Source organism: Lepisma saccharinum, chromosome 1, assembly GCF_977018435.1.
Source record: "Lepisma saccharinum chromosome 1, izLepSacc3.1, whole genome shotgun sequence".
Classification (NCBI taxonomy): domain Eukaryota; kingdom Metazoa; phylum Arthropoda; class Insecta; order Zygentoma; family Lepismatidae; genus Lepisma; species Lepisma saccharinum.
In genome coordinates, this window is record NC_139229.1 from 140,256,278 (window position 1) to 140,282,467 (window position 26,190).

General features: G+C 39.5%; 1 protein-coding gene across 1 annotated transcript in view; it reads left to right on the forward strand.

Annotated features, from left to right (window-relative positions):
• Positions 1-11,166: 11,166 nt before the first annotated feature.
• The window catches only part of LOC146001733 (uncharacterized), an 83,574-nt gene continuing 68,550 nt past the window's right edge, over positions 11,167-26,190 (forward strand). The window contains exons 1-2 of the mRNA XM_083139432.1: positions 11,167-11,173; positions 24,312-24,489. Of these exons, the coding sequence (XP_082995558.1) occupies positions 24,334-24,489 (156 nt within the window). The 5' untranslated portion in view covers positions 11,167-11,173; positions 24,312-24,333. The remainder of the gene's footprint in view (positions 11,174-24,311; positions 24,490-26,190) is intronic.

Sequence of the window (26,190 nt, forward strand, 5' to 3'; positions counted from 1 at the left end):
GCGCAAGGGGGTGCTTGCGCACCCCCTAAATTTCTTCCGCACCCCCTTCACCACCCCCTATTTAAAATCTATGTTGAAAACATTAATTCTTGCAGTGTCATATGTCGTAGTTACATTGAGCTCGTGAGTATTGTAGTGATACCACTGCTGTTATTGTAGGCTATACAACAGGCAAGCATTGAAAGAGAAGCCGCATATCTTTTCCTGTACTGTCGGCAATCTACGTATAAAGATTAGAGGCCGTTGTCTTTTCTTTCGTCAGTATTGTTGCTAAGAATTGTTTCTTCTTTTGTTTTAAGCGGCCTTTGTGTTTTCGATATATGCACACAGCTCAGTGAGTTCTTTTTTGGCATTGTTGTTAAACGGTTTTATTGTCCGCCTACTTGCTGTTCCTCTTTTCTCCAAGTCGCACTGGAATAAAAATTTCAGATGCTTTCAAGATATCATCACTCATCAGGTCGTGCTCGGGAAACTATTTAACGCGAGTTGTATCGTGACGGGTAGTTTACCTGTTAATACGTTCTATATGTTCCATGTAACATGTTTAGTAAAGTACCATTTTAGACTTTGCCGAGGAGCCCGAAGTTCGCAAAGAAATATTACAGTTCGTGTTCGTTGATGGGGATAGTGCGGCAGAAGGGCATTTCAACAAAGCTGAAGCTTCAGACTGTTACTGTTAAGCAGTTTGGTCTTAAATGCATGAACAATTGTTTGGATGAAAAGAAGCGCGCACATTTGAGAGATTTATATAATTTTTTTATGTTGGTTTGTTACGAGGCGGATAAATTGATTATCTAATGCTTTTAAATAATACATTATATATTAAATAAACTTTGAATACAGTGTTAACATGTTGCATATGCATGCTCTTATTTTTTACGGCGGACCCTGTGGCCGAGTAACCATACATTTTTGAATCCTTGTCCCGAGGTTCAAAACTTGCAGTACCTGAAGTTCTGTGAATGCTAGTTTAGGCAATAGACACGTACCTCTTCAAATTACAACTTAACGCCCATTTCCTTTTATACATATATAGGTTTATTCATATTATATTTACAGAAGTTAATTCTTGGCCGTTATTCGCAAAATATACATTCCGGTGTACCCTGTCCCCCCTTCCCGAAGAGAGTGTGTAGACTCGCGTAGCCACTGGCTCCACGAGTAAAAAAGAATATAACCCTCAGTACCAAAAAAGGTGGCTGAAGGTATGTGTGTTGTGTACCCGGTTTCGCACATGAAATAAACTATTGGAATAATGTGAAAAGAGCAAGTGTGTGTATTAAAAGAAAGAAAGAAAGTTAAAGTATCCGCCTATTCATATTATCAAGAAAGATTCTTCGTTTCTCCCCATAGAGAAACGACACCTCTTTACCTCGCCGAATTGCACCGAAACATCTGAGCCCGACTGCTCCCTTCCCTTCCTTTTATAGGCCCCGCTAATCACCTAACCCGTTACTGGAAACTTATCGCTCCCCAACGGCCAAGAACTCAAACGTACAGGACATAGACATAGACATACACAATTTATAACATAAAAAAGGATCCAGTAATGATCGCATTCTGTAACCTAGAAAAATAATAATAATATACACAAAGCACTTGTCCGCAGTTTCTGTTCACTACTAACACACTTTCATTAGATCACACGACACTGACAGTCAATGTTCACCCTAATTTTGTCCACAAGTGTACTTCGAGATCCGCGATCTTCCCTCAGCACTGGAGCTGGTTAACCCACGTCGATTCTTACCCACTCAGCATCTCTTCCATCCTTCCTCCTGGACCAATGAGAGACAGTCTCCTGGAAATCCATCCAAGTCACCAAGGCTGCTGGTTCGACTCCCGGCAACGCCACTGCTCTGCGCTCCTACCGAGATCGGAAGTCACCGCTTCGACCGGTTTCCACATGAATGGATCGAACTGGCTCTACATCCGAAGATGTCACTGCTATGCCCGGCGCTAGAACTGCGTTCACTCGCCACCGAACTTCGACTTCTCGACGAAATTACGGTGTAAAAAAATACGCACTAACTCTGCGTTACTTTTGTTGACTGCGGAACGACACTTTTGTATGAGTACTGTATGAGGTATGAGGTAGAGAAAATAAGTGAAAGATAGAATAAAGAAAAGATAGATAAGTCCCTATGTACAATATTTACAAAAAATCCCCCTTTGAAATTAGACTAGAATCTGTTTCTCAGCTTGTAACGCATCCGGAATATATATTCGTATTGCTCCTCCTGCCGAAGTTACGTGCGTTCTCTTTGCTGAATTGGGTTCGGCTACTTTCCTTGCAAAGTCAAGTGGCGAAGATTAAGGCTTCAACTGGTCACTGTTGGCTCTCAATATTCTTCCGTCCCCGCTGTGTTTCATTTTGAAAGTATTTGCCGAAGTTTGCTCCACAATTGCGTGTGATCCAGAGGACTTCCCCGAGAATTTACTGGTTACTCTGCGGGCCTTACCAGAGATAGGATGTTCTTTAAGCCAAGCTTTATCCTCCACTTCAAACGTGCATTTGCGGCGTTTCTTATCACAAGCTTTCTTCTTGGCGTCTTCCATCCTGAATTTCGTTTCCTCCTTACTTGACATGAAATCTTGCTTATTCCTCAGGGACGGCGACAGGGGTGGGCACGGGTGGGCAGGCGCCCACCCAAAAATTCCTGTGCCCACCCGATTGCCCACCCAATCAAATTCACTAAATACATATACTTAGAGATATGTGAATGTTGCAATAAATAAGTGTATTCTGGTGTTTATTACATGTATATTTTACTCATGAATATTGTCTATACTAGAAATATCCACATATCATCATCCCATAAAAAGCTGATTAAACTTTGTCATCAGAAAGAAAAAGGAATTACTAGAGATCTTGAAACAAGAAAACTGTGACCAATTGAATACTTCTATGATTAGAAGAAGCTAGTGGGCTTAGGAGGCGCAAAATTATGCAGGATATGGTCAAGATGAGATCAGGATTTAGGGTGAGCTTGAGGGCTGCAGTTCCGGGCCTTCACTGGGGGAAAAACTGCTTTGAAAGTACCACATAAAGAAGAAATTAGGTACTTCGGATGTGATGAAATATGTAGAAATACGTATAACTAACCACCTCATGTAGCTTGGCGGAAAGTTATAACTGAAACTGTGGAGGGGATTGGGGTGGGGTCTTAGTGTTGTAAGCTCCGGGTCTTCACATATATAAATCCCGGCCTGCGTATGATTAAAGTAATCTCTAAATAAACAAATAAATACCTCAGCGTTGCTTCCTCCAGTAACACAATTAATTATTTCGACTTTTAAATTACATTTTTTATACATTGAAATTCCAGAAGTGTCTTTTTCCTTATTTCTTTACAATATTAATATTTATATTTTACATATCTGTCATTTTGAAATATCTACATGGTATACAAAATAACAACTTTGTATTCGTTCTACTAATAAATACTAATAGGAAGCAATCATAATAACCACTACAATACCGAGGTATATTAATTTTTATGTAACAGTTATGTGGGTTAGGAAAAAGCAACAGAGTTATTGAATTGATAAAGGGTGGCTAATTCTATTTAGAAATCCTAGTTCCACACATAAATTTTGCCTACGCGTATCAGTTACGTAATAATGCGATTTTTCTTGTGATGAACTTACGTAGAATTAAAAGAAAAAGGAGTTGGAAAGAAAGCTTTGTTTTGAGAATTGAGGGCCTCAGAGAACTAATCAATCACGATGAGAATGGTTTAAAAGTTAGAAGCATCAGAGGTTTAGCCGAGAAGGTCAACAGGATCTGTAGATGCAGATGATGTATAGAAGAAAAGGTATGTCACGAAGTATCCACAAGAAAATTTTGTTTATTTGTTTTTAAGTCGAATGCTATGCTCAGATAGGCTAATCGGGACTAAACCTACAGTTTAAAGTGGAGTCCGAACCAGTATACATTGTGCTTCCACCAGGGGAGGGGCAGTAGAAACCAGAATCTCTTCATTATAAGGCGACAACGTTATGCCATTGGAGAAAAAAATATATACAGGGAACGTGTTATATTATCACCATAAAAGATGCGTTCATTTAAGAGACAAATATTTGAGACTTTCGGAAAACAACGATATGGTTCACGGAGTTAGCTCCCTTGATGCAACGATGAAACACTCTAAAATTGAAACTACCACCTCAACTTTCGAAGTGGTATGAACTAACGAAACACTACTTTTGGAAAAATAAGTTGTTGCTGATTCGACTGACTTGTTCTATGTGGAGTCACTTTTCTGCTAATTTTGGCAAATGGCGACAATGAGGTTCAATGGTGATTAGATGAAAGTATCGAAAGTGGGGGGGAGGGACAAATACACGCAGATATTGAAAATACAACCCCCCACAAATTATTATTTTGACTGTGGTTCCAGGCGCCGGAGACTCGTTTGCCTACAAGATTCAAGTTTCCAGGGTATACTGCGTAGGATAGAGGTTGACATTTGAGCGCTTTCGAAAAGGTCACGCCATACAACCCAAGTTGTCTGTGAAAAGGAGATGAATTACCGGGTATAGTGATCAATTTCGATGAATTCCTTGTGTCCAAAATCATATTCTACAAAATGTAAACTATTTGCTACCTCAGTGCATGTGTTCATCTAACCATACGTGTGTCACTTCTCCCGCATGATTAACGAAGACCTACTTCAGAAACGAATAACAACTTAGCTAACAAATTTTTCAATGTTACTTGATTATTACTTTTGGGCGATATTTTGTCAAAATACCCTTTCATAACAAAGAATTGTTTTTTCCGCGTATGTGTGTTTACATTCCCAATAAGACATTAATTTTAATCCAAATATCAATGGCGGCGATTAGGAGGAGCGAAGGGAGAGTTCCCCCCGCCACATTTTGCCACTTGTTGCACCCATTCTATGGCCTGTTAATGCTAAGACTTTTCTACCTAAAAAGTAAACTGTTCTTGCCCCCAAGTTTTGGCACCCGATAGCCGTTACAGCAAACATTCAGATACATTTTTCAGTTGTAATAACCTTGTAAGCCAAGAAAAGTGATCATTAACCCCCAAGTTTCAGTCAAAAACTTATGTGATGAAAATAATATGATCAGGAACATGCATTTAAATTACGAAAAAGTAATTTAATCCTTCACAATTTCTATCACTGTCGCTTAATAAATAGCCTAAAGTGGAGTAGGTATGTACCTTGTATTTTTGCACTTGAAGGACAAAATGTGATGCAACCAATTCACATCATTTCACTACATTGACATGAAAGAAAGAATGTGATTAGAATGTATGGGTGCACACACACAAACACTTACCTTGAAATAATTGTGTCCATCGGAGACAAAGAAGTGGAACATGAGGCGAAAATAGATTAGAGGAGAAAGAGGAAAGACACCAAGCACACACACACATATATGTGTATGTGTGTGGCCTTACATTTATACCTGCCCACCCTAATCTATCAATATACAGCTTCTGCCCACCCGGTCGAAAATTTCTGGCGCCGCCCCTGCCTGTCATCTTTTAATACGCAGCATGGCTGGCACGACTTACAATACTGGATAACGTCTTTAGTTAGGCCTATCCAAGTGCATTGTTCCCTAACCTTCGCTAACGTTTTTAATCTCCCAGGATGACAAACGAATGCATTATCATTCAACGACAAGAGAATTTGCGAACGTAGACATGCAGGTGCCCATATTTTCCCTTTTCCCTTCTCTTTGTACTTTTCCGTAGGCAAATTTCTCCTAAGAATTCCCTCGTTGTCGAAGTACAAAGATTTGGCCTGGGTCTTCACCTTTTCCTTGTACTTCTTCGTTCCTTCCACCTCCTCATTCCTTGTAGCCCACGCTACGTCAGCAAGAAACTTGTCTTTTATTTGCTCGGAAATGAGGGAGGCTGTGTCCAGAAGCCTACGTGGCTCCTCAGAATTGTATTCTTCATTTCCCTCAGTGGCAGAGAATGGCAACCATGAAGAAACTTCCATAGCTTTACTTCCAGAGAGACGAAGCATGGGCAGTTTTGTGCTCCGAAGCAAATTTTCCCTCTGTTTCTTCCTCATTTGCTTCGCACTATCTGCAGTACACAAACCGCTGAAATCTGCAACTGATTTCTGCACAGTGTCAGTCGAACATTCGACACGGTCAATCATGTCCTCAGTTTCGGGGTGTGGTTTGCAATTTCCCATCGTCGCGGTTGCTTCAGTAACAGTTTCATTTCTTTCCATCGTCGCAGTCATCGTCGCGGTTAGCCCAGCTCCAGCTTCCACAGTCGACGTCCTCCCCTGCTGCGAGAACGGAAGCCTCCTTCCCACTTCCCTCTTCTCCGCAGAAAATAAATGAATGACATTACTGTGCTCGAAACTGTAGCCTCCCTGCTTGAAATGTAGCGATATGCCGGCCTTCCTTATGAACCCATGACCTGCGATAAATCCCGTGAAACAATTGCGCAGAACAACGAATTTATGCTTAAATTTCATCCCATTCAAATGTACAGTAAGATACATTTCCCCATATGATTGTACAGAGCCTACTGCCAAAGAAATATTAATACGTTTATTGTTAATCTTATTTCCTTGTTTTTCCAGTTCTCTTGCGATCTCAATAGACACGGTGCTCACAGACGCACCAGAATCCAAATATAGCGAGAAGTCCTTTCCCTGAACCTTACAGGTGACTAACGGTTTTTTGTCGCCAGAAGTGAAATTTCTGCAGTTACGTATTTCCCTATTCCTCCCCCTGTTTTGCTTTCATTCTACGTGTGCAAGAACCGGAGTTATCTGTTCTAGTCTAACGGTATCTTTAGAACAGGTGGCGCCTTTCTGCGGACCATCATACACCCTTCTCCTCGCCGGTTCTTCTGCTCTCGACGGGGTTCCAATATTCCCGGAAAGGCTCAAGCGGTTGAAAAGACCCGGGTTTATGGCACTCATTGATACTTCTGTTCCCACGCGGCCGAAAGGGTTCATTGTCCCCGAGGCTGCTAATTGCCTTGTGACACTCCCTGAAGTTGACGCTAGTGGTAAACTGCTATCTCTTAGTTCAGGACAATAGTACAGAGCTTCTGAATACAATCTCTTTTGAATGTCCATAGAATGGGTTTCCAAATCTTTGATTCTTGCGAATGTTCTGTTGTACAAGTGTGTTCTGAATTTAGGATGGGAAAATTTCAAAACATGCTGGATGACCTCCTCTTCTGTCCCCAGTTTCTCCCTCATTGCAAAAAGCTTCCTGGTGTGTCGAATAAATGCAAGAAGAGACTGGTCTGGTGACTGGTAATTGTTCTGAATGATCCTTCCTATTTCCGAATCATAATCGACACTAAAGAATTCCTCAAGAAAAGCCTTCTCGAATTCCCTAAAAGTGCCGAAAGGTCTCGAAAATCTGAACCAATCTGCAGCGATTTCCTTCAACGAAAGCGGCAAGATTCTATCTAAGAGAAAAGTATCCCCAATTTCCATGATTTCCTGATAATTGCGTAATTCATACAAATAATCGTGTGGACTTACATCGCCGACGTTTCCCTTAAAGATCGGAATGTTAATGTTGCTTTTTTCCAAGATTTTGCTCATTTTTTCCGCACCGGCCCTTATCGAAGTTCTTTGTGTAACATTTAGAGAAAGTCTCTCAAGTTCCCCCACAATATCTTCCTCAGGCCTTCCTTCCAAGTTCGCATTGCCTAGCAACTTGCTAATGAGCTCCCTGTCTATTTGAATTGCCATTTTATCTTCTATTATTTTCTTTCCACTTCACAATAACTAATGCCTTCAGTACTTTTCACAAAAAAATATCCCTGACTGAGCCCCCAGTATGTAACGGTATAGTTTGTGCTTTTAAGCTGATTCTCCGCAACATACACAATATACACAACCATACATTTTTGAATCCTTGTCCCGAGGTTCAAAACTTGCAGTACCTGGAGTTCTGTGGATGCTAGTTTAGGCAATAGACACGTACCTCTTCAAATTACAACTTAACGCCCATTTCCTTTTATACATATATAGGTTTATTCATATTATATTTACAGAAGTTAATTCTTGGCCGTTATTCGCAAAATCTACATTCCGGTGTACCCTGTCCCCCCTTCCCGAAGAGAGTGTGTAGACTCGCGTAGCCACTGGCTCCACGAGTAAAAAAGAATATAACCCTCAGTACCAAAAAAGGTGGCTGAAGGTATGTGTGTTGTGTACCCGGTTTCGCACATGAAATAAACTATTGGAATAATGTGAAAAGAGCAAGTGTGTGTATTAAAAGAAAGAAAGAAAGTTAAAGTATCCGCCTATTCATATTATCAAGAAAGATTCTTCGTTTCTCCCCATAGAGAAACGACACCTCTTTACCTCGCCGAATTGCACCGAAACATCTGAGCCCGACTGCTCCCTTCCCTTCCTTTTATAGGCCCCGCTAATCACCTAACCCGTTACTGGAAACTTATCGCTCCCCAACGGCCAAGAACTCAAACGTACAGGACATAGACATACACAATTTATAACATAAAAAAGGATCCAGTAATGATCGCATCATTACAAACGCCAGGGGTTCCGGGTTCGAGTCCCGGGCAAGGCATGGGTATTTGTGATTGTCTGTCCTGAAAAATTCCTGAAATATAAATGTAAATGAAATGATGTGAGTGAATGAAGTGTGATGGGGGAAGCTTCCGCTTAGGGCCTTTCCTAAAAAAAAAAAAAAAAAAAAAAAAAAAGTTAGCACATCGCGCTCCGACGCCAAGGGTCCCGCGTTAGAATCCCGCCAGGGCTTGGTTGTTTGTGAATGTCGATTCATCAATTTCATCATTTCATCACTAATCCCATCTTCGCAAATTAGCCAAGAGGCACAAAACGCGAAGTAAAATAAACTCAATCAATCAATCTTATTTTTTACGTCGCTCATGTTGAATATGTGTAAAACATATGTTCTACATGAAAGTTATACATGTCTAATGTACAAAAATTATTATATTCGTCTTGCAATTTCTGTCTTTCAAAAATACAGTTTGTGTGCTTGTTTTCAATTATTAGCTAATGTGAAATTAAACGTTTGAAAAATATTTTAAATCGTATGTCGAACAGAAATGCTTTAGCACCAACTTCTCCCCTTTTTTGAATGATTTACGAGGATAATAACGTCTTTCATACTACTTCTACTATACTACTACTACTACTAATAATAATAATAATAATAATGTCATCATCATTATTTTTATTGGCACGTTTATCTATGTACTTGCCCCCCGCCTCCAGGCAAAAATTCGTGGTTGCGAAAAGATGCATGCATACATATTTTATGTTTTCTCTATGGTAGTGTCTGTCTGCTGCCACGTTCTTTTTCTGCTGTAACCTCAAAAGACACATGCACATGGCAGCAGACTCAGTCTTTGTTTTATCATGATTTCATCATGCTATGTATGCAATTACGTCTGTAACACATACTGTGAAGTTTTAGCGATTACTTACACAAAAATGTTTTATTAGGTCCCTTATCATTCTTCTAATAATAAACCTAAATGCCCTCGTAGTTAGGTTAGGTTTTGTTAGCATTAAAATAATAATCCGTTGCGCAACAGCCCATGAAGGGCCTAGGCAAACCTACCGACTGCCGATCTCCCTCCTACGCTTTCCTTCGTCACCTCTAAGCGTGGAGATCTTCAACCAGTATTGGAATAGTCGGGGGGTCAGCCCGACGTATCCCCAGCCGTTATAGTAGGTCTTTCCGACCGGATTACGCTCACTCACTCGGAGCTCCCCAATTTCCTCACGATGGTGGACAACGGAGGAGGACTAGCATTAAAATAATATCGCTAAATGCTTTCTAAAAAAAAAAGATTCTAAATTCACTGTACATTCATTCCCACTAATTTGCATTTTTCTCGTCTTCATTTGTAACATCTTCTTAGCAGACGAATTACGTGACAGGAGCAAATTTGACGCTTATTCTTACTGCTGACACGCGCGTTTAGCTAAATGGGTACTGTGCTATTGGATTTAGTTATTTTAGCATAAATAATACATTTACAGTGTATTTATGCTAGAGGCCTTTCCCATGGCGTAGTGGTAGCGTCATTGCCTTGTAATCAAGGGGTCCCGGGTTCGATACCCGGTGGAGGCACGAGTGGTTCGGATCCCACTTTAAACTGTAGGTCCAGTCCCGATTAGTCTTTCTGTGCATAAAGTGGACTTAAAACTGCAACTCAAACCAATTTATGCTAGAGAAACCGAACAACCCAACGTGTTCCATGATGACGTCAGAACATGAACGTCGCTAGAGTTTTGTGCGATAAGTGAGACCAAGCAGAAACCACTCATTTGTGACACATCAAAGGAAAGAGGTGGAACACTGGCAGGCCGATCATTGGCGGCCGAATTGTCTTTCTGCTACAGCAATAATTATGGATGACAGAAAGAAAATAACGAAGATATCCGTACTCTAGATGGAAACTTTATTTTTATGTAAGTGAGATTTTAGAATCACGTGAAATTAATTAGGAATTATTTAAAGAAAAATGCCACAATCTCTTTTTATGAACGTGGATGGAGTGGCAATGTTTGAATCTGTTTTTATGTGCTACAGTAATATATGTGTACATACGTACAACGAAAATGTGTAAAATTGCTTTATTTTTGGAATAAACATTTAACCATAGACCTTATACATTGGTCTATGATTTAACGTTGCATTGTGATAATATCATCATTAAAATAAACTCGCATTCACATATAAATCCATCTATCAATGCGAAAATGAAAACGTTTTAACATTTCTTAGCGTTTCCAATTATTGTGCATTTTGTGTTGCAATCGAACAATACATATGCGAAATGTAGAAAAGATTGAATTACAAATGTATTGTGTATTCGAAACCAGAGCTGTACTTGTTTTGTTGATAAAGTGAGCTTCACGCCCAATTTTCCACTGACGATACTTGTATCTTCTATTATCATTGTGGTATAATTTAACAATACAGGAAATTTATCCAATTTGTTTGAAATTTGGGATACTGACTAATTTGGGCCTCGTAATCACGAATCTGCACTTAAAATTTGTCGCTTATTTGGGGGCAGGTGAATCTGGCCAATTTCTAACATGCCTTTAACAGGGACTCTAGAGAGAAAGCGGAGGCGGGGCCGCGTTAGCTGTTGGGGGCGGTAGGTCAATTACCCCAGGGGCGGAGCCCGGAATCGGTGGGAAATTTGGTAATCGAGGGTGTAGAAATAAGACAGATGATTTCCGGAAAGGCTTCCGAGCTTTCGAGAGCTAACATCACTCATCTTCAGGGAATGAAGTGCAGAGATAAGTCAGGATGACGTTATATATGTATTAGGTGTGGGAGGGGTCCAGTGTAAGTGGCAGGCCAGTCAGGTGGCGTTTCTGTGATGTCCGTGCTCCCAGTCGACTATCGCTAACCAGGCTGGGTCCAGTTTGAGTCCCGTGTCCCTGTTGAGGTTGTTCTTTTTCCCGTGTATGTCTATTGCTTCTTTCATGAGATGGTCCCAGCAATTTGATGAAGAACTGTATATATCGACTTGGTTTGAGATAATGTTGAATTGTTTTGGTAGCCTATGGAATAATGAACGTTATATGAGTGAGAGTCGGGGAGTTTCAGTGTGGTAAGTTTCCTTCCTCTGTTTTTTATGTGTAGGCACTCGGAGAGAGAGTTCGTGGAGTGGGATGCTGCATTTAGGTTTCTTGAGTATTTGTGGTAAGTTTACAAGCAGATCTCTCTTAGGTAGGTGTCTCACTCTATATCGAACAATGGAGTGGAAAAAGCTGAGAACACTGTCCATCTTGGAGGTATGAGAAGGGGCAGCCATGTTCCAGATGGGTGAACAGTATTCTAGAACGGGCGACACAAATATTTTGAAGTAAATTGAAAGTGCTTTCAGGTTATGGATTTCAGTGAATCTGTAAAGTAAGCCTAGCATACGCATTGCCTTTTTATGTGATGGTTGATATGTGATTATCGAAAGTTAGTTTAGAATCTTATGAGGATACCTAGATCTTGGTGTTGTGCTTCTTTTGCTAGAGTGATGTCGGTGAGTGTATAATTTCCTTCAAGAATGTTTTGTTTCAATGAAATTGTTATGTAGAGTCCAGCGCAGATAATTCTGCCGTGCAATGCGCGACAGAACTAAAGAAGCAGTGTTGCTAATGGAGCAGATAGAAAAATCGCTGCGGTGCGCCGATGCACAGCTGTTACGTACAACAATAAAATTAGAGAATTCAGGTCTATCTAACGTTGAGTTTTAAACGTCATGCATTATACCAGGACTAGGATTAATATGTACTAACAAGTGACTATGTATGTAGCTACATACATATGGACTAAAAATTCGCAAAATATGAACTAACACATAAGTAAAATTACCAAAAATGCTGCAAAGAAGACTTCTTCATACGATTTCTTATTTGAGTGATTTCAAACAAAATAAAAAAAAAATATATATTATTTTTCATTGCATTAATGCACTGGTGGCGTTCTAACTTTTCACTCCCAAAACCCGTATACACTGGTATGGAACTGCAACGGCAGATAATAACATGCCAACGTGTTAAACCGCTACAATTGCACCATAACACTCCTCCTGAAGCAGTATTATTATTTCCTCTCTGAGATCGGCGACAGTCGGTTGCCTTTGTTGTACATTTACAAAGGATGCCGGCTTCCACAACAATAACAAGTACATATACTGCCACTAGACGATAAGGTGCGCGGCTTTTTCTTTTGTTATGAACCAGGGCCGGCGCTAGTCATTTTGCCTCCCTGGGAGGTGGCGGCAGATGCCGCTCTATTTCGACCCCTCCCCCCCCCCGGTCATTACGCAGCAACGGAAAATTGAAAATCAATATATTCCTAACTAAAACATCAAAATATAAAATAAATAATGAGACTTCTTATGCTATTTCAATACTATTCAGCGCAAAAGAATATCTCGCTCGATCACAGTTTTCAATAGGCTTATTTTTTTCTTCTCTTCAAATTTTGCCGCTCTGGGCGATGGAACGGTTCGCCCTCCCCTTCCGCCGGCCCTGCTATGAACTTGGTCACCCATCAAAGCATGGCAATTTTAACACAGAAAACAATATGTATCGCATTAAGCAGCAAAAATGACAGCCTCCTCTATGCAATTTCTACAAGAACACGTGCCGGAGCCAGAGTTGAAATGATGTTGGAGCCACATAATTTATTTATTTTGAATAATTCCAAAATTATGAAATATGAACAATTTGTTGCTGCTGTTCGCTGCTCTCTTGCCAAAATGCTTTATTGGGATGCTAACACCATGACTGGCTTCCTCCTTCATGAACTCGTGCACGTTGCTTAGAATTTCCCGAGCTTGGCTATGCAAGGTTTTTGATTTCAACTTCGACAGAACTGGAGGCATTATGGAATTTAACGTTCATTAGCAAACACACACTTTTACATAAACACACGCAATACACGCACACAACGTCAAACCGGTCAAATACTTAGTATAAAATAAAAATATGGTGCTTCCAATCCAACAAAACTCACCGCTACTTTACCTGCCTTTTCCCCTTCCGTGACAGAAATAGTGCTTCATTATTACAGTTGGCAACACTAGTTACTAGCTAGCCAATGAACATGCACTGCATAAAAGAAGCAAGCACTACGCCGTGCTATATTGCCACATTAGCGTCCCTACCGAACGGTGGGAACCGCTAGCTGGAGCGCTATTTAATTGTTATCAATGATGTTTGCGCGAGTGTGTCCAGGAATGGAATGACAATGTGGCAACAATAGCGAAGGTTTTCGAGCAGGGTAGAACACGTGATGCTAAGAGAGAGGGAGACGAAACGAAAATTCTTTTCTACGCAACGGCAAATTTACGTGTGTGGCACTCTAAGAGCATTTTGAAGGGTTTATGGACAGTTTCCATTGCTTACACCATTCAGAGAATCTGTTTATGTCATTTTGGAGAAGTTGCATGTCTGATGGCTGTTTTATTTCTCTCATAATCTTGCAATCATCACCGATCATCTGAATTGTGCTTGAGATGGGGGAATTAAAGAGATCTGTGAGATCATCCAGATATAATACAAATAACAGAGGGCCAAGAATCCTTGCGGCACACCAGATATAGAATGAGTCCCAGGAAGTGTAACACGTTTTGTCTATTTCTTAGATAGTCTTTCACTATTTGTAATGTGTTTCCAGTTATGTTAAATCGTTAGCTAATTTATGCAGTAAATAATGGTGATCCACTGAATCAAAAGCTTTGGATTGATCACAGTACACAACATCCAACTGATTACGATTAGTAATGGCATTTTTGGCATAGGATTGCATAGAAGACAGATTGGTAAGGCATGAAGAATTTTGGAAGAAAGCCGTGTTGTGCTGGGTTAATGTAAGAGGATGTGAATTTCAGAAGTCTATTTTTTAGATTTTTTTCACAGACAATAGCAAGGGTCGATAGCAGAGAAATTGGCCTGTAACATGTAGTATGGTTTGCATTGCCAGATTTAAAAATAGGAATGATGTTTGCTTTCTTCCATTGAGTGGGAAAGCAGCCTTCAGAGAACATTGCAAGAGGAGTGGCTAGTGAATGAGCTGTTTTTTTTTAAAGGAAAGCTCGGTTTTTTAAAATCATGCATAATTAAGAGCTTTGGAGCACAGTAGACACACAAAGTTATGATTTTTGACCGAAGAATAACATATTGTGCATTAAGTTGATTGATGGAAAAATAAATTCACACACACACACACCCACGCACGCACATATACATACATACATACATATATCTCAAGAAATGACAAATCAGTTTTCAAAGGCAGAGAAAGACCACCATCAAATTCCCACTGAATGAAGGAAGACCTTAAAAATTTTTGACTTTTCTTAATTTTTCTGGGGCTATATCCACAAAGATAAAAGTCACTGCATGTTACTGGTATTTATTTATGTTTAGATCTTTTTATTCATGAGATCTGTCCTGCATTGTTTCTATCGGACTTTTCCCATTAATTATTTCTTAATCCATCATCTTTGTTGAGATGAAGCTAGTGATATAAATATGCTGTAAATTATAATAATATAAGCGACAAAAATATATATATTTTTAATTATGGTGTTGCAAAAAAAATGACTGGAAGGAAATAATGTTCTTAAGTATTAGAAACAATAAAAGTCACTAGCGAAGTTCAGTTCTCCTACTCGTATGTCCTTTGGAGAATGCATCAACCACCTGCAGCACCTCCAAAAGTCCAACCCTGGCTGCAAATGAAAGTAGAAGAAGACAACTGAAAGATGCATCTTCTAGATATAATATGGACATTCAGGGTGCACTGCCTGGCTGATGATTGGGTGCGGAGTACAGGGACACCCTTTGCACCCCCTCCTTGCAAGAATCCTTGTTGCCTTTGATATTGCCTGAACTACTCCAGGGATGTTAGAACAGGTGTAACAAATATTCTTGCAATGCTGTCATGCCTGCATTGATGCTGGGGCTGCCATAACATTTCATTATAGAGTGCTACGATACACTGTAGTAATGTCCATAGTAAATCTACAAGCTGCATCTTTCAGTTGTCTTATTCCACTGTCATAGGCAGCCTCAACTAGATTTGACTTATAAATTTTTAATGTAGTGTTTCCGGGCTGGAGTTCCTTATCTCATATTGCTACTTGAGTCAGTCTCCATCCACCCTGCCAGTTTCATTCAATACGGAAACACCCTGTATTTTACATTTTTCCTTGAATGTGTTAATTCAATACGCCATATATTGCATAGCATCAATATAACGACTGCATGTTAGGAGCTTTATTCAGTCTCCTTCCCATACTATTGTTGTGTGGGAACCAGAGGGACTTAAAAAGAGACAGTAAACTGGAGATACATGACTCAATCTTACTTCTAAGAACTAGAAGTGTAGATATGTCAATCTGACTCCAAATGGAGCTCTTCTGAGAAGAGACGTTAACGTAACTGAAAACGCATTTTGGAATTACATTCCTCTGGTCGCGGTGGCTGAGTCGGTAATGCTTCTGACTACCATGCTCAAGGTCCCAGGTTCGATCCCCAGCCGGTTCAAATCCGGGAACTGTTGGAAGCGGCTCCGGCACCCACCCAGCATCGAATGACATGGGTACCTGGGGGAAACCCTGGGGGGTAAAGGTGGTCAGGGGCATGATGCTGATCACATCACTCCCACTCACGACCGGATCAAGAAAGTGTGGGGCGTTACCCCACACCCCCTATACACCTTCATGGCGTGGTGCTAAGCACAGGGGAGCACTTTACATTTTTTTATTCCTCTGGTTCTTCTATGATGATATATTCCTTTCCTTAATGTGTGTGTAGTTTGGTTCAATATGTGCACAAGGTTTGTTTTTTATCTCTCAATAATATTTACACTTTGTGATGATAATATGATTACTAACCTACTGTCATGAATACCAATGTTTGGAAGTAGCAAACTATTTGTAGCAACACTACTGTAGCTAGCTACAAAGTTTGTAGCTGTAGCGAAGCTACAAAATTCCTGTAGTTGTAGCAAAAATTTCGCTACAGCTACATTTTTTCTCAGCATTTTGAGATAAATTTTGAATGTGGCAACAGCATCAAAAAATGCTACAATAACTCTTACTTTTGCAGGAGGTTTCAATTTCAATTTCAATTTTCCTTTATTAAAGGGCAAGGTTCAGCCTGCGGCTGTTCATAGGACAAAGTCTTTTACATGGAAGTGGGGATAATTATGAATATATTCCGGCTAACAGCTATATTTTTTTGAGCTGCATCGCTATTTTGGGGAGAAACATGCCTCGTTTGCACCACCCCCGGAATAAATCCTGTGGATATCCATGGTGTAAGAGACAGCAAAATGTCATCAATTACTGTGTAAAATGCAAGAATAAGCAATTCATTTTCCACTACAGTGACAAACCAATAGTGCCAGCAATCAGTGGCTCAGTACGTTAACAGAATTGATCATTGTCAGTATATAGGGTCTCACCAGCAAAAAAAAATATTGTTACAAGAACGATAGATTACATTTTCTGTATTGCAATTATTTTCGTCATAATACTTGTTCACAAATTTTAAAATTACAATAAGAGTAAGAACACTCGGGTTCACACGTTCCTGCAGAAATGACAATTTTCTTTACTTAATGCACAGTTTCCAAATTTATGTACTTTTCCTACTTTTGTGTTGCTTTTCTGTATTTTCACAAATCATGACAACGAGGATGAATGGTTAATTTAATAATTCTCTCATTTAGAGAATTTCTGCTTTTGAACTAATTGTGAGAATGATGAATAATGATGAGCAGCGAGTGTGGGGACTGAAGGAGCAGGAGGATCCCATCCTCCCAACTACGTGTCTTTCCTAGTTTTTGTTTTGAGTCCACTTTATGCACAGATAAGCTAATTGAGACTGGATCCGAACCATTATATGCCTCCTCCAGGTATCGAACCTGGAGCCCTTTGATTACAATGTGATAAATTTCCACTGTGTCTTATGGGAAGCATTCCCAACAGGAAAGATCACTTAAAGCATGGCTGCACCTCTTTCTCATTTATACCATAGATGCATACCCCAGCTATCCCCAAGGTTCAAGTAAACATACCATCCCCCTCCTACCCAACTAATATTCCATTTAAGGCATAAGAAGATAAATTTGATAAATATCACATTTGTATATTATTCCCCTTTTGCACAACATGCTGTAGTTGTGATAATTATCTACAGTGCGTTCATTTCGATCTGCAGCCGAGAGATCGGGAGAAACGTGGCGGGCGGCGCTGACGGAGATGCCGACATTTGAGGCCTGTAATGCCTGCTTATTTTTGTGGACATCTTGCAAAACGAGCACTAACCTGTGTTATAACACGCAAAAGTTCTTCTGTAATTCTTCCAAGTTCCACCCTTATATACACAAATAAATATGCTTTAGAAATTATATTAAGAGCCACAGATAATACTCTGTAAAACATTTTAATCATAGTTTTGACCAGTAATGTCCTGCTTAAGTTTATATCCTTGAAAGAGTTTTGTGTCGATGGGGATCGTTTGGAGGTTTCGAATGTGCAACACTGTATCAAGATTACGCTGCAGACGAACCGTTAAAAGCTAATGGTGTTCGTGAGCTTCCTTGCAATCCGAAATCTCCTAGCTCCAGTTTTTTGTTCCTTCGCGACTACAGAGCTGTGAATATAGTGGCAGGCAGATGTAAACCAAGAGCGTGTTAATTTCGTACTGTGCGTAAGAGTGTTATTCTTGGTTACTTGCTGTTACTTGTTTGTGTTATTGCAGTGTGTGTGTGTGTTGTGTCAGTCAGACGATTGGAATGCCAGCCGCAAGGTTCACGTTAGAACAAAGAATTTTTATGTATGACACTTACGTGAAAACAGACTCGTGTCGAGACGTGTGTAGGCAATTTGTACAGAAATTCCCAGGCGTTTCACCTCCACATAGAGATACGGTTAGACGTCTTGTCCTTAAATTACGAGAAACTGGATCGTTAAATTTTAAAACACCTAAGCAAAAACGACGGATTCTAACCGAAGCAAAACTCGATGAAATTGGTGCAGCGTTAGAACGTTCTCCAAACAAACCTCTACGCCGTGTTTCACAGGAGATGGGCGTGTCAAAATCATCAGCACATACAGCCACTAAGCTACTAAAATTAAAACCGTACAGAGTTTCTATAGTGCAAGAATTACGGCCCCCTGACAACGTAAGTAGAGTAAATTTCTGTAATTGGGTTTTTGCAGAATATTGTAGATGGTATTGTTGATCCACAGTTAATAATTTTTTCGGATGAGGCATGGTTTCACTTGCGTGGTCATGTTTGTTCACAGAACAATAGATACTGGAGCACTGAAAATCCCCGAATAATACACGAAGTTCCGTTACACGATGCAAAAATTGGTGTGTGGTGTGCTGTAAGTGCCAAAAGAATAATAGGGCCTATATTTTTTGAAGACACAATAAATTCAGAGAGGTACCGCACACAAATACTCGTGCCATTTTTTCAGTTGTTATCAGATAATGAGAGACAATATGGGTATTTTCAACAAGATTCGGCCACAGCCCATACCGCCGCTGATTCTTTGGACGCTATAAGGGAGGTGTTTGATGACAGAATAATTTCAAGAGGTTTATGGCCTTCACGTTCGCCAGATCTTACCGTATGTGACTATTATTTGTGGGGAACCTTGAAAAATAGAGTCTACCGAAATAACCCTCATAGCATCGACGAACTAAAAGACAATATAAGGGCAGAACTAGGAAGAATTACGGAAGAAGAACTTTTGCGTGTGAATCAAAATTTCATCAAACGATGCCAGGAATGTGTGAATGTAGGTGGACATCACTTTGAACAACTCTTATAACACAGGTTAGTGCTAGTTTTGCAATATTTATATAAATGTCTGCATATGTCCATAAAAATATGCGGGCATTACAGGCCGCAAATGTCGGCACCTCCGTCAGTGCCGCCCGCCACGTTTCTCCCGATCTCTCGGCTGCAGATCGAAATGGACGCACGGTAGATATTCAGGAAATCTGGTTATCCATCATGTTCACGACAATTATCATCCTTGAAAAAGAGTGAGTGAGATACTGTATATTCTTCATTCAAAATACTGTCTTCATATCAGTCTATTAAAAAATTAAAATATTTATTCTACAAAAATATATGTTGATACATAAGCATAAATAATCCTACCCCGTGCCATAGTTTTTAGCACGCCACACTACGATGGGCATGGGTGTTTGTGAGTGTCCATTCATCAATTTCATCACATCATCATTCATCCCCATCTTCGCAATTAAACAAAAGTGAAGTAAAATAAATCAAATCATCCTACCATATTTTATTTGTGTGTAGTTGTAATCGTTAATTTGGGTAACACCCTAATAGCAATACTCATATATCAAATTTGAATTGATATTCCACTTATACATAAGTACGTCATTCTCAAACACTATAGTAATAGTAAAAATAAATAACTGAAGTAACAGTGCCATGAAAATTATCGAATGATGGGAATCGTGATAATAAATAACAGAATCTATTTTCCAGTAATTACAACTATCCTACTAGGGGCTTCTTTTGAAAATCCGTGTGGTGGTTTTAGTTTTTTTTATGCAGAAGTAGCGAGTAGTGAACATCAGTAGTGTAGCGACATACTTTTTGGTAAATGTAGCTGTAGCGAAGCTACATTTTGGAAGGGTAGCGGTAGCTGTAGCGATGCTACTTTTAAAATGTAGCGTTCTGATCACTGATGAATACAATATAAATACGAGGGTCACTATTTATATTTTGAGTCTTGGCAACACTGATTGAAGTTAGGCACGATTTGACGTTTTCACGGAATCGTCTGGCATTATTGACCATAACGTACTTCAAATGTTTTGTCAATAGCTTCATTTGTGTTGTTTATGTTGCCTTGAAGAATTCGCGACAACAATAAAATGGAACTTAACTCGTGAACATTTTTGTGCGATGATTTTTTACGATTTTCGACGTGGATTATCAAGACAAGAGTGCATCGATCAACTTACTTCCACATTTGGCGATGAAGCCCCATCCTTTACCACTGTGAAACGCTGGTATAACGAATTTAATCGTGGCCGTCATTCGCTCACCGACGAGATTCACGAAGGTCGTCCAAAATCAGTTGTTGTTCAAGAAAACATTGATGCTGTGCAAAACCTAATATTGCAAGATCGTCATGTGACATACTGTAAGATTGAGGCAACCATAGGCATTAGTTCCACCAGCATATATAAAATATTACATGATCATTTAGCTGTGAGAAAGGTATGTTGTTGTTGGATCCCACACAATTTGACAAAAACTCAAAAAGATGCTCGCGTCAATTGGTGCAAACAAATGCTCAATAAATACAATCGTGGTGCTTGAAAAGACGTATATAAGATTGTAGCAGGTGACGAACCATGGATATATGCATATGAGCCGGAACGTAAACAGCAGTCGACTGTATGGGTGTTTCAAGATGAACCCAATCCAACAAAAGTTGTTCGCGCTCGAAGCACATCGAAACAAATGGTCGCCTGTTTTTTTGTAAAAACTGGTCATGTGGCAACTGTGCCTTTAGAGGAACGTAGAACGGTCAACTCTGAATGGTACACAACAATTTGTTTGTCAGAGGTCTTCGGTCAAATACGGAAAACAAACAAACGCCGTCGGATCATTCTTCATCAAGACAATGCCAGCTGTCACACATCTCGTCTAACAACCGACTTTATGAACAGTCAAAAAATCGAATTGATGGGTCATCCGCCGTACAGTCCTGCTTTGGCACCCAATGACTTTTTCTTGTTCCCGAATGTCAAGAATAAATTGCGTGGACAACGATTTTCGTCAGCGGAAGATGCCGTTGATGCGTTCAAAAACCATATTATGGAGGTGTCTCAAGAAGATTGGAAAAACTGCTTTGACAAATGGTTCGAACGAATGCAAAAGTGTATTGACCATAAAGGAGAATACTTCGAAAAACAATAAAGCAGTTTTCAATGCCAAATTCCTGTTTTTTCATTGTTAGGCTCAAAATATAAACAGTGACCCTCGTAGTAAAGTACTCCCTTCGTTCCATAATATGGTATAGAAACAGGCCTCTTATGTTGTTCCACAATATGGTATAGATATGTTACATTGTAAAGCATTAGAGGGTTAGGCTGTATGTTAGGTATAGGCTACAATGTGGTTTACAATTTCATACTCATAATAATGCATTTTATTCCACATTATTCTGTAAATAGAGACACATTTGCGAACAATACATGGTAAAGTTATGTGACATCATATGGTAAGCAGATGCAATAGTACATTTTGGTACTTTACACGATGGAGTAGTATATGTCAGCTACATTTTGCTACAAAAGCTGGTACACAGGGAACGTCAATGTGAGGTAAGTGTTTGTTGTGCAGCTGCTGTTGCTTCTGGTTTGCACTGGAGGGACTGAGGCACTGTACCTTGCCGCCATAGCCTGGCTTTTCCCACATGAGGTATGCTGTAACCATTGCCCTCCCTGTCGCATCAGACAACATTCCATGCACTGTTGCAAGGTGAGGAAAACATTGTCCAGACTGTCCTTGCTGAGCTGGTCAAATGCCTCGTTAACACAGTCAATAAGTTCCTGAACAGTTCGAGGATTCTTCTGGTATTGCAAGGATTGGATACAATTGAAAAACCCTAAATCAGCACATTCAGGTCAGGGCTGTTAGATGGCTGTCACCGGAAGGAAATAGCCCATCCATCTGCCTGGGCTGCAGAGAGAATCGCCGGATCATCGTCAAAACAATGGGGTCGTGCATTATCCTGTTGGATAACAATTGGTTTTGTTCTTCCACTTCTGCTGAAACTTTGCATGTATTGCTGGAATGACATTGTTGATCAGCATTGCCCGACATTCAGTTTGTGTCACTGATGTTTTGGGGTGTACAACGGGGGTGCCACGTGGTCTGTTCTTACTGTTTCTCTTTGCCCCCCACAGTATCAGTGAATGGCCAAATACCAATTCGACCATGGAACCATTGATGTCTACTTGCATCCAGTCTGGGTCGTGCAACAGCTGCCATGAACGTGACCTTGGTGTTGAAGCATTTACTTTGACATTGACGTGTAGAGGCTCCTCATACAAAGTGAGGTAGTACATCTGTTGAACTTTCGTCAAATAAAACCACTTCTCATCCATATGTATGTAATCATACATAGTCTTGAATTTCCCATCAGGTTCGACCATCCACAAGCAAAACTATATGCGTTCACGTTCGTTCTGGTCTGTTAAATACGGCTGTACTGTGGATGAAACCCTCTTCAATGTTGTGCCTTCTTTTAAATACCTAAATAGAGTTGTTTGCGGGATTCCAATAGAAGAAGCCAAAGATCTAATTGTTCCATGTTTATGCAGAGGGGTGTCTTTGATTCTGTTCAATTCAACAGAATAGTCCTTGCGCTTGCGCTCGCACTTCGCCTTCTCCATGCTCCTAACATCAGCAATTAATATCCCTTGCTCATACTGTGCCTTAGCACAATGCCGAATGCGTGAAATAGTTAAAGGTGTTACCTTGAATTTCATATACATTGCACTGGTTATGTGGATCATTATGTAAAATATTGAAGGGATTGTCTTAATTGTGTTAATATTTTTATTGGTAAAAAATGTACTCAACATACAAAAAGGAACCCCTTGATTAATGAAATTTCTTCAATACTGTGTGAATTATAGCTGTCACCATGAATTTTCATATGGGACCTCAGGCCAATGACATAAAATTGTTTAGTATAATATTAATAAAGTACACCCCTCAAGAAAAGTTTGGAATATTGTTATATTAGGCCCAACAAGTTTGGAATATTATTATGTTAGGCAATAGGTGATTGGCATGGTGGCGAAAAGATTAGAACGTCCAGCAGACAGATACCATGCATGTGTTGTTGCATTCCAAGACTGTGTCTATCACCTATTGTCTAACGTAACAATATTCCAAACTTTTTGTGAGGAGTATATTTTATTGACAATTTATTATTATCACTGTCATTTTCTGCTTGGAAAAACTCCTGTACTCGATACAACTGACCCCTCAGGAGAAGATCCCTGACAGAAGTTAAGTGACAGGTGACTCCACTATTAGGGTTGTGGGAGTGCAACCTGAGTCAGAAACATATGCTGTTTGAAAGTTTTTGAGTTAGCTGTTTTTGCCCTTGGTTATTCTGCTACAGTGTTAATTTAGTAAACTTTATTTCTGTTATCGGATACCAAATTAATAATAAACTTGTCATCATTTGAAATGAAAGATATCAATTTCTAGGGAAGGTGGGTCAACAGACAAGTTCAACACCCCCCCCCCCCCTTTCCTGCCTACTTGCATTGCCCACGAGTTCAATGTTGTTTTGTATTGAATTTGATAAAGGTAAGTATATGTGAAAGCATTGATCTTTTTTTTTATGGCAATTTTTGTCACACTTTTCAATTCCATCATTTAGGCCTCTCCATTGGCTCATTGCCTTGTAGTCAAGGGCTCCCAGGTTTGATACAGTGGTTTGGATTGCTCTAAAACAAAAACTCTAATGCTAAATAACTGAGACCTACATTATGCTGATCAAAAAATACAATTGAATATTATAAGTTTCTTTTATTTTTCTGTAGTTTTTTGTTTGCCACTTGATGACATATGAATGAAAGGGTCCCCCCATTCATTCTTGAGAATTACATGAACATGTTATTCAGGATATTTAATTATCATTCCAATATTCGTGTAAAATATCTTTTTCTAATTGAATTTATTGCTAGAATTATACTAATTTTATTTCACTTAATTTTCAGATGTAATGCACTTTTAATACCCATGAAGAACCCAGCATTAAACAGCCTACTTAGGCATTGTGCCACAAGACAAAGCTACCATGACGTTGAGTCTTATATCAACGATGAATCAAAAACTCCAACCATAAATACTGTAACTTTTCAGTTACTAAAAGATATACTGGAAAGAAAGGTTAAGGTAAGAGTGATGGAATTGCAAATGAATTGTTTTAAGTTTAATTTTTAGGAAGTACTTAGGAGTTAGCAAGTAAGGATATAGACTAGAATGCTGCAATGAGCATTTTTCGCTCGAGTGGCAAATAGTTCGCACGGGCAACGCTAGATGGCACACAGAATTAATAATTCTTCCACTCGAGCGAAAAGCAACTGAACAAACGAAATACACTCGAACTCTCGAACCCTATTTGTACACTTATTTCCGTGATTTGTCTATGGTAGTGAGTCTTCAAATATGGATCGTGAAGTAAAGGACCAAGTGAAATTGAAAAATAAGTTAGCATAGTCATCATCTCCATGTTAAAATGCAGTTTTGTATATCTTACCGAGATATGTGAAAATGAAATAGATGATTATGGTCTGAAACTGCTTAGGTTGACATTTTTTGTTCCTACGATTATTGTCACATTGAATGTTATAACTGAATTTTATTATTTTGCTGAATATTATTATCCTTTTCAGTAAGTGAACAATGATGTACATGTACTTCTTGCACTGTGATATGATATTTGTAATTGCTTAGGCAGGTCTCTCAGCATGCGCATCGATTTTACATTTCAGTCTGTAGATATTGCATAGTTTCATATGTGCTGTATTTGAGTCACAAAATTATTATTTAGAGTTGTAATTGCATAGAGTGGTTTCCTTCCATGTATGGGTTTTAGGTTGACATTGCTGCTTATTAGGCTCTGAAATGTAGGACGATGAGTGTGGTACGTTTCGAGCGTGGGAGATTCGGATGAGTTTGAGCGAGCAAAAGTGGTCCGATGCAGTACTCTAAAATAGACGCTAACTCTAAGATACCTTTACACAGGGCCACTGAGTGACACCTTTGTTTATCATTTGTGGTGCAGTAGTACCACCAAATAGCATGTTTGTTGTTTGTGGAGTGAATTGAATTGAGCCCCACAGATGCTGGGCAAACATGCCACTTAGTGCAAGTAACTAGTCAGTGACCCATGCAAAGCGTAATGCTCTGGAGAGATGAGAAGCGTTCCACAGGGTTCCCAAAAATCGAGATGTTTGCTTCATAGCATAATAGTTTATTTGAGTTTATTTATTTCTAAGTTTAAAGTCACTGAAGGAGAATGTGCAAGAAGCACATTATTAAGCACGGGCAGCGAATAGGCCTTTAACCAATAGTCTGGACTTATCATCTTTGCTCATCCACTTGATTATCAATGAGACAGTGATGATATGCTCTGATGTCACACAATGACATCCATGCAGGTTTCCACTTGATACCCAGGCTGTTGCTCGCCAGTGTCCAAGAACACAGAGAGTTTAATTAAATATAGACTAGGTAATTGGTCAGTGATTAGAAAACCATCCATTATAACTCCTCCCACCTGATATTAGATAGTCTCCATCTAAATTCACTTACCACAAATGAGATACCCTTACATAATGATGTTAAAGGTAACATTCATTCACACATACTCCTTGAATTGAAATGTGAGGGCCTCATGAATGTAATCAAACTGGAATATCATACAAACCTAATTAGTTGAAGAAACTTCCATTGAAAAGTCTAACTATACCTAATTGTCCTTAGTAAATTTATAATGTCCTAACACTGAATTTAAAGTTATAAGAACATCAGTTGCAGTTAGTTACATTGAAGTTAAGTGTACATTAAGTAAAAATTCATTAAAGTGTACAT